The sequence below is a fragment of the Cenococcum geophilum genome (genome assembly GCF_001692895.1).
Source record: "Cenococcum geophilum 1.58 unplaced genomic scaffold K441scaffold_58, whole genome shotgun sequence".
NCBI lineage: Eukaryota > Fungi > Ascomycota > Dothideomycetes > Gloniales > Gloniaceae > Cenococcum > Cenococcum geophilum.
Window position 1 is genome coordinate 71,841 of NW_027137616.1, and position 14,693 is coordinate 86,533.

A 14,693-nucleotide genomic window follows, 5' to 3' on the forward strand; every position below is an offset into this window, starting at 1 on the left:
AAAGCGGCCGCGGCCACCAATCCTGGGGAGCTAAAATACCCTGGTCGCGTTGGTGTTGCTCGTCCAGCCAGTGAGGAGCCTCCGCCGGGCTGATCAGGCAACTTTGTCGTCAGCGAAGGAGCTGAGCGGCCTTCTCGAAAAGGGTACACTATGCAAAATAGTGCCGACGACGGCCCGCATGCGTCTTTATTGAACAGGGGAGATGACGTACAGATCTGGAGTCGGGCTCGAATCACTACTGAATCTCACGGCTGGCTGGCGTCTTAACTGCTCGTTTAGCATCAAGTGGCACCGGGGCTGGTCCGATTCAGAAGCCTTGGAGTGCCAACCCCTCGAGCAATGATTCGTCGCTGGTCCTGAGAGAACCCCCAAAAATGCTCTATAATAGTGCCGGCCTTCCCGTCGCTGCACGCTTTTTCGCGATGGATGGCGAGGAATGCTTGGGGCGAATCTTGGCCGGGTGGGTGTGGACTTGGCTCTCCTGTCGTTCTGCGGGAAGAGATGGATCGGGATCTTGACAATCAATGATATTAAGGCGAAGGTACCCACAGCCGTTGGAAGTTACGGGGCCGCTTACTCTGACGGGCAAGTTTCCTTGCTGCGGCGGTAATAAGAAACCAATACGGACGCCGATGCTCTGCAATTATCGGGCTGTGGGTGTCAATACTGGCAAGTCGAGGTCATAAGATCACTGGGCTCCGTCAGACTCGAGCACTATCCTGAGCTCATCCGTGCTGACCGCGACCTCGTATGCACTGTGCCACCAATCAGCAAGAATTAGTTTCAGCAATGCGGTCCGCCTCTCGATGGTGAAGCCGAGGTAATGGCGTATTGCGAGGCAGGGCGCGCGTTGGAGCTTCTTTGGGGTAACAAGATGAGTGTGTTTTTGAGTCACGGCTAGCGATGGTTTGAGATTGAACATGGGACGGCTGTTATAAGTATAGAAGCGCTTATGGAAGTTTGTCTGCTCTTTCCCCAACGAGACATCATAGAGCACGCAGGCAAGGATGGGTCCAAGTTAGAATTTGTACGGCTTCATTTGATACAGCGCCGAAGCATGGGATGCACGCCCCGGGAACCAGTGCTGAAACTGGTGTGCCACAAGATATGGCGGAACGGGTAGAGATTTCACGTTGCATAGATGCAGCCTACATAGGTGCGGTAAATAAAGGGCTAGTGTCGCACCGCAGCATCAAACGAGAATCTTCCGGTGCCTCTCTTTGGCCGTGTTGAAAGAGCCAATATGAGCAGTCGATCTGGCTAAAGGTACCCTAATTCCCGGGCAATCTACGCACTGGGTGCCTGAAAGCGCGAGTATAGTACATGTTCCTGCCTTGGTGGCACATCTCACGATGCTGCAATCTACGCGCCTTCGCGAAGTCGCGGTTCCCTTCCGCCCTTAATTCACTAGATCCTTAGTGATAGATTATTCAGGATTACCTTCAAAACGCCTGCCTACAACGCCGCTAATGGCTTATTTTCAAACCTGGTTCGTTGCCCTGTGTGAGATTGACATTTAGGTCTTGTGACGCCATCTTCGGTCTGTGTTTGGGCCTGCCTTTCGGGGCCTGCTTGTTTTCCTGTGCCTCGATATCGCCGAACCGCGTTTGCCCTCACCAATGCAAGGAACTCTGGATGCAGTAGTGCATCATACTCATGTGCAGCAATAAGGCGAAAGACGATGGGGCTTACCGGGCCCGTAATTGGGTCGGACAAATGTTGGGTTCGAAATGATGCACGAGATCCCCGCCTTTATCAGCTGCGGGTAGGCACATGTCTCCCATGCTGTCACCTAGCCTTCGTTTGCATCATCGTTCTCTTTCAATCAAGACAGTCCATGGACCAGGGCTTCATGCACAGCGGGACGATCTTGAACGAGTGACAGTCGGAGCGGCACCACCTTCTCGCGACGGCGACGGAAGCGAGGATGGATGCAACAACTTGGACGTTGGTCAGGGGCGATGGGGGGGGGGGGGAAATTGCAGTGCGCGGTGCGCGGTTGGGGATGGGGGCGGTTGGGACATGGTGTTTGGTGAGAATTGACAGACGAAGCGCCCGGGATGCATTAATAGAAACAAAACTCACCGCTCAACGCTGACTTGATGCTAGACGCCGCACACTACTCAACGGCCGGTCGCTAATTCTGGCGATGCTGGCGATAGCGCAGTGGAGGAGCCAGTTGCAGAACAGATGCAACGAAGGGCCGGCAATAAATTCATCAGCACGAAATGCGGCCCGTCCCTCATACGGTGTCACGTCCTCAGGAAGCCCTTCGTTCCGGGTGAGCCGAGAGGGGTAAGACGATGTGGAGAGTTGGAATGGTTCAGCCGACCCCTGCTGCAGGCTGACAGGGAGGCCGGCGAGCGTGTCAAGAGGCTGACAACGGTGGTGCTGCGAGGGCGAGGTTGCGATGCGCACTCCGCACGCTGCACGGCACATCATTGCATCAAGGACCTGAGAGGTGCACACACAAAAGCAAAAGGCGCAAAAAAGGTGCTGGAGAGGGCTTGGGACATGCCCATCGCCAGCACCCACTCGCACCGCTGGCCTCACTGCTGGGCTTGCTGACCTTCCCCATTCACGCCCACTACTGATCCCAGGGAGACAGCTGTGGACGGCAAGGCCCGCTAGTTCGATCCGCCCCGGTCTCTGGGTCTCCACTCCGACGCCGGCAGAAATCCTGATCCCTGACGCCCGGCGAGGCGGACTAAATCACATGAGCAAAGAGCGATGCGGCGCTAAGAACTTTCTGCAGATAATGTGCGCCACATCCGCGGCGGCCGCGGTAATTGGCCGAGGGCTGCAATGTGAATGCGCCTAGGAGGTGCACTGGCGTGGACTGGCATAGCCCATCGCCACGACCGCGACACAGTCCAGCTGCCATGATTCGGTTGCATTGACCACACCACTGCGAAATTTGGCCTCTGCTCCACCCCCGGGTCCCAACAAGAGAATTTCAAAGTGACAAGTCATATTTGCTAGCCGCTGCGCCGCAATCCTTGCATCCCGGCTCAACCCTCATGTTCCTCCGCTCCACTGCTCTCGCCGTCCTCGTCGTCGTCGCTGGATGCACTGGGCCCGTCGTCGGGCATGACAACGCTGTTGAGATAGGTGATCTGCGCTCCTCGCCTCAGTTAGCGACCACTTCTTCAATTCCTGCATGTAATGCGCCGTGCTTGGAGATGAGTTGGCCAGCTTCCCCCGCCCGAAAGAAGCCGGAGCAGGGTCTAAAATGGCTCCATTCGATGGCTGCACTGCCAACGCACCAAACGCCAACAATGAAGGATTCGTTTGACCTAGCATCTCGAGGGATTCCGGTCAAACTGTCTGCGTTTCTTCTCCATAAACACGAGCTATGACCTGACCTGGATCGAACGAAATAAAGAAATACTCACGAACGGTAGCATGCATGAGATCTGTTCAGCAATGCGGCCCAGGCCCTTAGCTCCGATTACTTCGTCATCAGCCAGCTTTCTGCCGATAGTGTAATTCCTGAGGCGAAGGAGGTCGATATTTTGGTGGTCGTTTTCGTATCCCTGGTTGTTACATTTTTGTTAGCTTCTTTTCCATCGATTGGAATAATTTGCGAGCGCCGTCTTCTTTCTCTCTGGAGAGCCTGTATTATCTGCGACTGTTTAGAGCATGTGGAGTTATGATAACTTCTGGCGTTCTGGAGCATCAAGATTGGGAGGTGAAGTCCAAAAATACTATTCGCCGTTCTCCCCCTTTTTTTGGCATTAGGAGAATAGGTGGCCTCTTAGTAGAACAATATCAACTTCGTCTTTTTGTCCGCTTCTGTGGTCCTCTCCATGTAGAATGTTGAGACATTGGTCTTGGCATGTATATCTAGTACGTAAGAAGTTGGCAGTGGTATCTGGAACCGCTCCGCTGGGACAGGCAAACCAACATCATTATCAATTTTCAAGTCTCTCAATCTCATGATTTCACTTTAAGGGAGTGACGCGATTGGTGACGCGCCCTCTTACCCGCCGAATTTAAAGAAACAGCAGCCAATGGCCTTAGGGAGGATTCCAGCAGGCTTTATCATCTGGCGGTAATCGCATACTGTTCTGGTAGTAATGAAAGGAGATGAGACAGACTAACCTTAGGTTTTGTCTTCAGGGCGTTCCCAGCATTCTGGCCAACAAATGCCTGCACAACCATCTTCTCATTTTCGGCGACTCCTCCAAAGAAAGCCTCACGAATCCGCGCATCTGTGAGAACACGCTTGATCTTGTGCGGTTTTCGATCGATGTCGCGTCTCAAGAGACTCAGTGGCTCTGCAGCTGGACACCACAGTCCTCCTCCTTTTAGAAACAGTGCGTCAGTAAAGGCTCAATAAACAGTAAATGACTCCAAAAAAAACACGTATTGGCTTTGTCTTCATGGCAAGCCTATCAATTCCTAAGATGTGTCGCCGGGAAACCTTTGGTCGTCTGTTGGCTGATCCAATCGCAACGCGTTAAGGATACCAAGCATAACTGGTGAGAGTAATTTGCATCGAGAAACCTCTACAGGTATTCAGAGCTGATTCGAGAATTCCTCCGCCAGTTTGGTGATAACCGATGCCTGTTGTTGATGTAAAGACGTGTTGACCTTGTTGGCAGCAGCCTTCTGCGCGATCGGAGAACGCACCAGAGCGGGATCTACCATAGTACACAACCCAAAGCGTGACTAACGGTACAGCCTCTAGAATCACTCCATTACATGCAGAATATGAGGCACAACTAAGAGTCAGACGTTGGTTACACAACGAAGGCCGCTTGGGACACCACCAACCAGCTCCGCATACAACAACACCCCAAGTATGACCCTCTGCATCTCGGTGCACAATACGAGCGCCTCTATGAATTCGAACCCAACTACTGGGCAGCGGATGAACTGCAAGAATTCCGCCGCGCCATGGTGACGGCAATGTAAGGACTACACCGTACGGATTCCAACCCTATCCCTTCGCACGTTGGTTTGCGTCCTACGGTATCGATAAGGGCCTGGCCAATAAGAGGCGCCCGTTGGGCGCCCGTGTGTACGATGTTCCTAGGCTTGGCGCCAAGTGTAGGACTCCAACGTGCGAAGGGATAGGATAGATCCAGGACTCGGCTCCGGTCGACAGTGAGGCTAGTGATTTGTACAGGCCCACTCGTGATATGCGTGGACCAGGTTGATTTGCGTAACATTAATCGCGCCGGTGCCGCAGGGGACTACTATATTTTGCCGCATGCAGAGTGCTTCAGGGGCCTTTGCGTAGATGTATGGCTTCATATGCCATTGCACCAGTATGGCGAACACTTTTAAGAAATTAAACTTACCAACGAAGCTCTTACCAGGGGCTATCTGTACATAGTATGCTGCATATGGGCCCTTTCGGCCGGTACGTGACCTGTGTGATATTTAATTGCTGCAAACTTAGCGAATCTATGCTGTCCTTACCAGGCCGCTGAGAAATGAGTCTAGTGATAATGATTAGTAAAACCCTGTGCAAATATGGGATATCGAAAAGTGCTAGCCTTATATGGAGTTGGGTCAGAGGTGAAACGAATATCTCGGTATATTCGGAAGATCTAGCTTAGTGTTAAAAGCGAGGAGCCTTGTGGATAGGAAAGTAAGAGGTACTATGTCTTTTACGGGAAGTTCGGGAATGGTCTCGTCGGCTTCAACCACCTTCTGTGTGAGACACTCAACGAATGAGGTGAAGTCTTTGAGAGATGTGCGATAGTCTGGATCATGCACTAAAGGACAAAAATATCGTTAGCTGCAGGCTAATGTGAGTGCTCTCTCTTGCATTGCAGTAGACTTAGAAAAGCACTTCTTTCCAAAATACGTGTCTCCTTGGCTGCGCATATAATACGGTCTGGACGCTGGTGATGCAATTACGGGAAGTCTTACTTTTAAGCCATTCTCGATCGTTGTTGGCCGCCAGGTCTTTGAGAAATAGCATCGTGTTTGGATGTATTGTATCGTCTGCATACGGCGTGGCTCCGGCTTCCCTAGCTTTCGGCTTCTTGATGATGAACTGGATTCCTGGAGGGAGCTTTGCACCAGGCCTCTGTAGTTCCTTGTCCTTAGTCTCCCCACGGACTGCTACCGCGGTTTCTTTCTTCGGTATGCCTTTCTTGCCTTTCTTCCGTGGCCTAACATCCTCTTCACTGCTAACTACCTCGTTATCAGATTCAGAAGCAGGTGATGATAAATTACTGCTCGCGGCTTCTTCTTCATATCCAGACTCTTTCTCAGTATCATCCTTTTCTTCGTTATCGGAATCGTGCTCAGAATATGCGCTTTTTGCAGAGGTAGCTTTGGCACGCTTCGATTGTCGCGTAGGGGTAGTCTTCGCGGGTGCTGGTCGCTTCGAAGAGTTTCGAGGGGCTGAAGCTACCGATTGTCTTGTAGATTTTCTAGCCATTGTTTCCAAAACGTTGTCTCGGGTTCCCCAGTGTGCGAGAGTGGTGTTGTAGATAGCTTGGAATGTAAGACGGAGGTGTTTGTTCCTTGAACCGTGTCCGTGCTCAATGACGACGTTTCGCGTTTCTCACGAAATTCAATCTTTAGCCACAGCAAGCAGAATTTGCCCGAGCCATGCCGTCTCAGTTCGAGGCGAAAAGGATTAGGATCCTCCGGCAGCTTGAACTACCCACCAAGGAATATAGTGACCTTTCTCCTAAAGGATCGATCGATGAGGGAATCCGCGACCTCATCGAAGAGATCAATCGCTGTGATGAACTTGTAACAACGAGCAGCTGTGCGGGAAGAATTAGCGTGTTCCTAGAAGGCAAGAAAAAAGATATTTCTGGGATAGAAACGCTTGATGGGAAAGACGCGCCTCTTGCTGGTCCAGGTGGTAAAGGAGGGGGCGCGTGGCTTTTTATTTCTCACTCTCCGGTTGCAATACCAAAAAATATATCAGACTCCAATTTCTTGTCTACGTTTGACTTGGAATTTCCTAGTAAAGTGGATGATCCAGACCATGAAAAAGGTCGAAGATATATACATATAAAATTTGAGGCTATGGTAACTCCCAGATAACCATCAAAATGTGCGTGAGCTGACGTTTGACTAGATATTACATGTTCTTACTGCTTCATTGGAAGGTGCCCAACGAACCCTCTCCGCCGCGTTGAGTGCTGGTTTTCGAGAAAGCGGTGCAGTGGGTCTGTCTTCTTCTGGTCAAGCGGAAGTGAATCCAATGGTGGCAGTGCGATCCGCCGGCCTTGCCTTCGATTCGATTATTGGCTACCAAAATGAGGAAGGGTTAAATGTTTCCATGGTTGATGAAAGGCACCTCCGAATGCTCATGGGTATTGCAAATGAGAGATTCAGGATCAACACAGAACGAATAGAGAGATTCCGCTCCGCTCTACTTAGTCAATTCAAACCGCCCCAAACAAATGTTACTAAGTTCTTACCCCTAAAGCCTATCAAGGCTGGATACGAGGATCCTGAGGCTAGAAGACAGCGCAAGAAAATGGAGGGCATAAGTCGACAGGAGGCAATGCGAATCGAGAAGGCTAGTACGAACTACCCGAAAGAATCGGACAGTAATCTAAGTCGTGAGATCAACGGCATATTTGATTGATCTGAATGGAGATTTTCTTCCAACCATGTGGCATACAAGAGTCAAGTAGGACAAAATATTGTGTCAAACGTCAGCTGAAGCTTTATTGAGAGGAGGACATTTAAAAACTCTCCGGAACTTTTCAGTGGACTTACAAGTATTCTATTTTATACCCGAAACGACCAATGGGAGCGTTCCTCCAAATGTCTCCGAAAAAGAAGACTGGACCGGGGAGTTTCACCAATACTGATTCCTCTATTTATAAGACAGAATTTTGGCCCAATGTTCTCAATTATCATAAGCCTTTCAATCAAAAATATTTCTTTATCGCTTTTAGGCCTTTTTTCGGTCTCAACTTTTCCGACTGCTTCCGCCAAAAACCTAGCAGCTATCACTATGGCTCTTGCCGAGGCAAATCGGAAATTCTTCGAGTAAGGTGATTTATTAAATACCACTTCATCACTAAAGTCTGCAATAGTAGCTTGACAGATACGTATGATGACGCTCCATGGAGAGCCAAGGCCATCACTCAGATCACCGACGCTGTTCGCGAACACCTCAATTGGATTGGTGTCAACTGGGCAAAACCGGAACCCAACGCCGGAGTTGAAGAGGCTGAAAAAGTTCGGCTTCTTGATTATGCCTGTGGCACTGGTTTGATTTCCCGCGTAATTCTCCTTCCTATTCTCTTTCCCAATCCATCCTATTAGCAATGCTAAACCCATGCTTAGGCCCTCGGTCCGTATGTAACCACCACTACTGGCATTGACATCTCCCCGAACATGGTCTCCGCTTTCAACAAGCGCGCCACTGATGTTGGTATTCCCCAATCCCAAGTGTCCGCTGTCGTCGGCAACCTGTTCACACCTGAGTCATCGGACGCTCTCGCCGAGCCTGAGTACTTCAACTTCGACATCGTCGCTGTAGGGTCCGCCTATCATCACTTCGAAGACGTTACGCTAGCTACCAAGCGCCTTGTAGAGCGTCTCAAACCCGGCGGTGTCCTTTTCATCATAGACTTCATCCAAGGAGCCGGAATGGATCATTCCCACGAGCACGGGCATCATGGGTATGTACACCACGGTCCGAACAACGACCACGGCCATGGCCATGCACATCACGCTCATCACGGATACAGTCACACTGATATTCCTGAAGACGTGTTAAAGGAACTCCCGAAAGAAATGATCGATTCCATCAAAGTTACCGACTTTGACGAGGCGCACGTGCGCGCGTTCTTTGAGGAGGCTGGCCTTGTGGAATTTGCCATCTCCGTGCTGGATGAGAAGTTGTACATGGAGTATAGTGGAAGGAGTATGGAACGGACTGTTTTCTTTGCTAAGGGAATGAAGCCAGTTGCACAGGATATCTAAGTGTGTCGGCGGACAAAATAGGATTGAACACAGAGTGGCCCGAGTTGTGTCTGCTTGAGAGCGTCAAGGAATTTCAGGGCAAGTAATTCTATTGATTTCTCAGTTGATATTAGTTTAGTGGCGGGGATCCTACACCACCAATTTAGAAGTCTTTGTAGCACTCCCTGTTTAGCGCATGTATGAGCCTCAAAGCACTTTCACCACTTTGCACTACAATCCGAACTTACCACCTAGGGGACTCCAAACCTCACTCTTTCTCAATCTCGTAGCATAGAGCTCCCCATCCCTTCTCCATTTCTTCGCTCAACTCTCAAAGCTCCTCAGCAGTACCCCCACACACTCGCGATCTCACAAAGCTTCTCAAACTTAGTTTGCAATGGAGCCTCGTAATCATAAAACAAATTACTTTTATCATACCTAGGTACTCATACCGCAAGGCCAAGATGACCATTGCAATGCTGCAATCGCTAAAGTGCTATGTACAAGAAGATCCTCACAAATTGACTGTCACCTTCTCCCTCCCCGCCGCTGCTCCCGAAATATACGGCGCGGCAGTGATCCCAACACCCACCCAACTGATTCCTTCCAAACGCTCAGTAGAACCCCCAAATATCCTGAACCACATATCACTCCCAACCTCCTCAAAGCACCGTTGAAGAAACTTCCACTCTGCATACTTAATAAGGAATACCATCATACTCACCATACCCAAGCGCCAGGTTCATATTCTGCAGGCACTGCGTGGCAGCGCCTTTGAGCAGGTTATCAATGGTGGCGTTGACCACGACTCTCTTGCCGCTCGAATGCACCGCGAAACCGCCGATCTCGACGCCGTGCTTCCCGGAAATGTTTTTCACAAGCGGGGACTCGCCGACGACCTTGACGAGCTTCTCGCCGGCGTAGCGGTCTTGGTAGAGGTTGCGGATGTCGCGCGATGTCATGTTTTGTGACAGCGGGATGCTGATTGTGTGCTGTTTTGAAGGTTAGCTCCAGCCAGTGTAGTGATCAAGAGAGGAGCTTTTTCCGCGGCGACCTAACTTACATGAATGCCCTGGAACCAAACAGCTACATGCGGGATGAACGCCACGTCAAGACCCAGCTGGTTCGAGATCTCCCGCTCGTGGATGTGATCTGTTAAGCTATATGGAATCAGGTTGTTCTCCAGGTTCTTAACGTCGTTCTTCGGGCTAGGTTTCGTGCCCGCACCAGAATATCCCGAGACACCAAAGACAGTTGGCTGGCCACCGATGAATTTGAGGAGCGGTGCAATACCCAGCTGCGCAGCAGTTGCATAACAGCCAGGGTTAGAGATGCGAGTAGCGTTAGCAATATTGCGACGGTCAACAAGCTCTGGGAGACCGTATGTCCAGGCGGGATCAAAGCGGTAGTCAGCGCTCAGATCGACGATTACAGTATCTGGCTTGCCGGCTTCATTAACAGCGTCAACGAAGGGTTTGCACACGCCGTTGGGGAGCGCCATCACCCAGCAATCGACTTCGTCCTTCTCGGCCATGCGTTTCACGTCATCAGGGGTGAGGTTCTCGTAGGTGATGCTACGCTTGGTGTAACCTTCAAGCTTCTTGCCCGCAAGCTCGCGCGAGGAAACGTGGCGAAGATCCATGTTGGGGTGTTTGTTAAGGAGATCGATGAGGGCCCGACCAGTGTAGCCTCGGGCGCCAATGAGGGCGATTTTGGAAGGCCAGTTTTTGCTCTTGAACTTGATGCCGTACGGAGGGTTAGGGTTGGTAGTCGTGGCAGTCGAGGCGGCTGAGGCATATCCTCGAGAGGGTGACGGTTGGAGCCTTGCGGATCTGAAGGCTGGTCTCGTGGATGACCCCATTGTACGAGCGCTGGTGGCGCTTGTAGAGTAATTACGCACCTGCTGTTGGTTCTTCAAACTGGCAGCATAATCAGCAGCGCGACGGAGCTGTGCTTCAAGGTTGTGGTCGCCGAACATGCGTCGGCCATGAAGAGAGAATTCGTTCATAAGCGCGACAACTTCTGTTGGGTTAGCAGGGCCCCAGAAGCAAAATACTTCGCCGTCACGGCGTAGAGTACCATCAGCTTTGTCCTTGAACCAGCCAATGTTCTCATCCTGCGCATCCACTGTCCAATATAATCGAGGATATTTCTCCTTCAGATGTTGGAAGATGTTGTCCGAAACATTTGAAAGCCACGCATTCTTCGTACATGTGAAGGTTGAAAGCTGTGCCATGCTTTCGCCTTCCTGCGGTGGGAAAACGACACCTAGGGCACCCATCTTCTCATCAAAGAATGCCTCGAAGGGGCGAGTCTTCAGGCTCTCAACGTAGCGATCAATCACGGCTGCTGAGTCCAGACTCTCCCGGTCTCTTAGAAGAGCTTCCTTGAGCATATCAATATCCTCGAAATCCTCAAACTTGGACGCTGTCTGGACTCTTTGTCCTCGTCGGATCAAAGTTCCAGCTCCAGTATGACTGAACAGCTCTTTCTCTAGATACTGCGGATGAATAATGGCGACACTTGATGTTCTCGGCAGGTCATCCAGAAGTTGCTTTACCTCTTTGATTTTTAATCTTGTACCATACTTGACCCATGGTTGCTTCATAAGGTGATCATACTCTTCGTCGAGATTGATAGCAGAAATCAATTTCCCGGTGTTACCATCAAATAGGCCACCCTTCTCCGACAAATATACTATCTTCAGTGGCTCCAGCGCACGCGCTAGATCTCCAGCTACGACATCTGCATTGACATTGAGGATTTGACCGTCTTCGGTTTCTGCCATGGAACAAAGAACTGGTACTTCCCCTGCCCTTATAGCATCATCAATAGGCCTCGTGTGGACATCCGTGATTTTCCCAACGTATTGCCATTTGTCTCTGTCCAGATAGTCTGCCGTGAGCACTCCAGCCGTGATAGGCCGAGCTGGAACACCCCAGTCTTGCCTCAATCTCAACACCAGGTCCATGTTGGCCTTAAGGAAGAGCTTTCGAGCAATTCCCAATGTCTTCGGGTCGGTAACTCGGATACCCTCCTCGAACTGTGGCTCGACACCTGCATCTTCAAGAATCTTGTTCAATTGAGGGCCCGCCCCATGAACGACGACAGGGTACAACCCCATCAAATAGAGATTGCGCAATGCCCTGCAGAGAATTTCTGCATGGTCGGTGAGAATGGCTCCTCCAACCTTGACAACGGCAAACTGTTGCGACGAAACGGATTTGAATTGGGAGAGGTATTGTTCAATCTCCCTCCTGGAGCTTACACTTCCGAGCAAATTGAGGAATGCTGAACGTGTAGAAGCAGTATCCCGACTGTCCGAGATAGAGGCGTACGACCGTCTGCGGGTGGATATGAGAGCGGCGGAGAGGCATCGAGGACCTCCAGCTAGAGAGGTGACTCTGCGTGAGGATCGTGCTGCCAATCGAGCACCGGATCGCACAACGCCCTGCATTTTGTCGGCGGGCCGCTTCGGGGATTGAATCACTCCTGGAGGTGAATTGGGGGATTTGAAAGGCTAGCAGGCAGTTTTGAGGTGGACCTCTGGCTCACTCTAAGGTATTTTTCTGCGTGGCCGTTATCGCAGCCTTGGCAGCTCCCCACAGTCACCCGGAAGCGGCGCTGGGGTCATAAGGCTTGATTGGCCCGCAACTTTGAGAGAATTTTCTGCATGGTCTCACCCAACAACAGAAATTTTGATACACGCATGATCCGCTGTGACTTTCCCCCGCCAAATCCATGTCCATTACTCTCCCCAATTGCGAATATCCTTGCTGAAGATGTGCGGTTGCGTGCCCATGCACCTTACCACTGCCTCTCTCCGCAGTCATTTCGTGTCAATCTCTATACGCAAACGCATATGTAGTTACTCTCAATTGCAGCCATTTCTTCGGAACGACACTCAACGAGTTTCTGTGCGTATGACGCAGATCTCCCGAGAAAAAAGGTCTGAATTATTGTGCCTTTCGAAACAGGCCTAGATCGATAAGGGCGCAAGAGGTCCTTCTGGACTGCCTTGAATGATGAACCCAGTATTCTCCAGAAAAACCAGAGGTCCTCATCGTGCTTACTTTACACAATTGTGTTGGCTAACTCTAGGCGCTTTGCAATCGAAAAATGGGCTTGCTGTTCCTATACTTACCTTTAGTGCTTAACCTCATGACAACTCTTTTTCCCAATTGCGACTCTTATATTGTAAGGAATCTAGAGTCACTTTAAACCTTCACTAGAGCAGCCAGTGTACGGAGAACCTTGACTTCAAAACTACCCAAGGCGACACTGGCCTTCAGGACCTCTAACCCGGAAGCAAAAGACAAGGAGCACGACCCAACTTCCACGAGCAGAAGACTGGGAATCGGTTGTTACAAGAATTATTCCCATCACTACAAGCCGAACATGAATGCAGGGAATGACAAAAGGAAATGGAAAAACCCAACGCTCCCAATTTCGCCGAGAACGTAAAGCTTACAATAACTTCCGGGTTGCTAATAGCCCAGGAGTTTATCATCGACCAGCAGCCTGTGCAACACCCCACGAATGGACTATGTAACACTCCTACTTTCTCCCCCTTTGTGAACCACTTCGTTTAAGTTGATTGTGAAAGTGCTTAATGTTTGGTAGCAACGACTGTAGGAGCCGATTTGTTAGTTGCATTGTCCACCGAATGGGTGTGCTTTGGGAGAATAAAGACTTACCGGACGGAACAATAATAACAACGAGTAGGATGATGATGCCCACGATGAGGCACATGCGCATCTTCATGTCCTTCCACCACATCTGCTTCCGCACTCGGTTTGCGCCGCGTCGGAAGCCCTGGGCTGATACTGCGAGGTTGTCGGTTTTGTCTTGCAGAGAATCTAGTCGGGCTCCTCGTTCGGAGACCTTGTTGATATTATCGCGCATAATTCCGACAGTGCTGTCGATTTCCTGTAGATATACGTCAGCTGAGTGGCTTGGCAATATAGCTCAGGTTGCCATAGTTTGGTTCTGCGGAAGCCAGTCTCTGGATCCGTCTCGATGCTGAGCTCCTTTGAGAAAAGCAATACGCTGTGGGGTATTGATAGTACTGGAGACCTTATCAACTGTAGTAGGATGCCTCAAGACTTTCGGTTGCCGCAGAACATCCTCGAACGCATTATTCCCCTTTCCATGCCACAAAAACAGGCCAACAACAATGAAGCTCGGTGTCTGAAAGCGGCTTGGATAGGGACCGGGCGTGTGAGGGAAGACGTTGTGAGGTAGAGTTATCGCAGTCGCAATGTCGTTGGACGTCTCAAAACGTTGGAGGTATCGCAATGTCCGTCTAGCCCAAGAAACGCTCCACAGTGCCTCTCATAACAAAAATGCATGTCAAAACCTACCGCTTGAAGTGCCGCTGTGCGATGGTTGCCATTCTGGCCAGCACCGCCGGCGTTGGCGTTGTTGGCGCCTCCAGAGGGAATGTACGGATCGTAGGGCTGCTCACGGTCGGCCATAGCTGCTGTTCGGTGTAGACGGAATGGAGTGACGGAGGTGTTGAGTTCAGTCGATGATGAATCTGGATGCGCGACTTTTGATGGATAGTAAGGTTGGCTAGCGGATGGGTCGTGCGGGTAAGAGTTATCCGGCGAAAGCAAAGTTGCAGGTGTTTGGCGAGCGAGGTGGTTTGTAACTTCTTTGGTATGGGTGAGGTTTGAGCTGAGGCTGAATGTTGAGGGCTAAGTCCAATCTCTGCAAAATTGCGCTTGGGCCTCGAGCGAGAATTCGTGTTCACAACAGAAGCACGACTTTGTGTTTAAAATAATGCC

The 14,693-nt window shown here is 50.6% G+C and overlaps 5 protein-coding genes across 5 annotated transcripts; 2 read left to right on the forward strand and 3 right to left on the reverse strand.

The window, feature by feature from the left end:
* Positions 1-2,749: 2,749 nt before the first annotated feature.
* K441DRAFT_699955 (uncharacterized protein) lies at positions 2,750-6,780 on the reverse strand. The gene is made up of 8 exons (XM_067653209.1): positions 5,887-6,780; positions 5,614-5,729; positions 5,508-5,561; positions 5,431-5,450; positions 5,310-5,380; positions 4,105-4,307; positions 3,396-3,536; positions 2,750-3,116 (listed from the first exon to the last, which is right to left on the reverse strand). The coding sequence occupies exons 1-8, from the start codon at positions 6,401-6,403 to the stop codon at positions 3,012-3,014; spliced, it is 1,227 nt and encodes a 408-aa protein (XP_067498732.1). The 5' UTR covers positions 6,404-6,780; the 3' UTR covers positions 2,750-3,011.
* On the forward strand, positions 6,577-7,573 carry K441DRAFT_690118 (uncharacterized protein; the record flags this gene model as incomplete). The annotated part of the gene is made up of 2 exons (XM_067652358.1): positions 6,577-7,008; positions 7,058-7,573. The coding sequence occupies 2 exons, from the start codon at positions 6,577-6,579 to the stop codon at positions 7,571-7,573; spliced, it is 948 nt and encodes a 315-aa protein (XP_067498733.1).
* A 375-nt stretch (positions 7,574-7,948) lies between these two features.
* K441DRAFT_584644 (S-adenosyl-L-methionine-dependent methyltransferase) lies at positions 7,949-8,925 on the forward strand (the record flags this gene model as incomplete). Its single annotated transcript, XM_067644554.1, has 3 exons — positions 7,949-7,983; positions 8,031-8,220; positions 8,284-8,925. 3 exons carry the CDS (start codon positions 7,949-7,951, stop codon positions 8,923-8,925), a joined length of 867 nt encoding a protein of 288 aa, XP_067498734.1.
* A 516-nt stretch (positions 8,926-9,441) lies between these two features.
* On the reverse strand, positions 9,442-12,436 carry K441DRAFT_667857 (bifunctional acetylglutamate kinase/N-acetyl-gamma-glutamyl-phosphate reductase). Its single transcript, XM_067649908.1, has 2 exons — positions 9,968-12,436; positions 9,442-9,896 (listed from the first exon to the last, which is right to left on the reverse strand). The coding sequence occupies exons 1-2, from the start codon at positions 12,359-12,361 to the stop codon at positions 9,603-9,605; spliced, it is 2,688 nt and encodes an 895-aa protein (XP_067498735.1). The 5' UTR covers positions 12,362-12,436; the 3' UTR covers positions 9,442-9,602.
* Positions 12,437-13,513: 1,077 nt separating this feature from the next.
* Positions 13,514-14,381, reverse strand: K441DRAFT_690121 (putative snare protein Snc2; the record flags this gene model as incomplete). Its single annotated transcript, XM_067652359.1, has 3 exons — positions 13,514-13,533; positions 13,602-13,833; positions 14,268-14,381. 3 exons carry the CDS (start codon positions 14,379-14,381, stop codon positions 13,514-13,516), a joined length of 366 nt encoding a protein of 121 aa, XP_067498736.1.
* Positions 14,382-14,693: the final 312 nt, after the last annotated feature.

Excerpts from the sequence above, each read along its gene's own strand:
- K441DRAFT_699955 (XM_067653209.1), bottom strand. The coding sequence starts at position 6,403 with ATGGCTAGAAAATCTACAAGACAATCGGTAGCTTCAGCCCCTCGAAAC. Across the intron at positions 4,308-5,309 it reads CCCTGGTAAGAGCTTCGTTG|GAGGAGGACTGTGGTGTCCA; the intron begins GTAAGTTTAATT and ends TGTTTCTAAAAG. Across the intron at positions 3,117-3,395 it reads TCTCATGCATGCTACCGTTC|ATCACCTATCTCAACAGCGT; the intron begins GTGAGTATTTCT and ends CGAGGAGCGCAG.
- K441DRAFT_667857 (XM_067649908.1), bottom strand. The coding sequence starts at position 12,361 with ATGCAGGGCGTTGTGCGATCCGGTGCTCGATTGGCAGCACGATCCTCA. Across the intron at positions 9,897-9,967 it reads TTTGGTTCCAGGGCATTCAT|CACACAATCAGCATCCCGCT; the intron begins GTAAGTTAGGTC and ends CCTTCAAAACAG.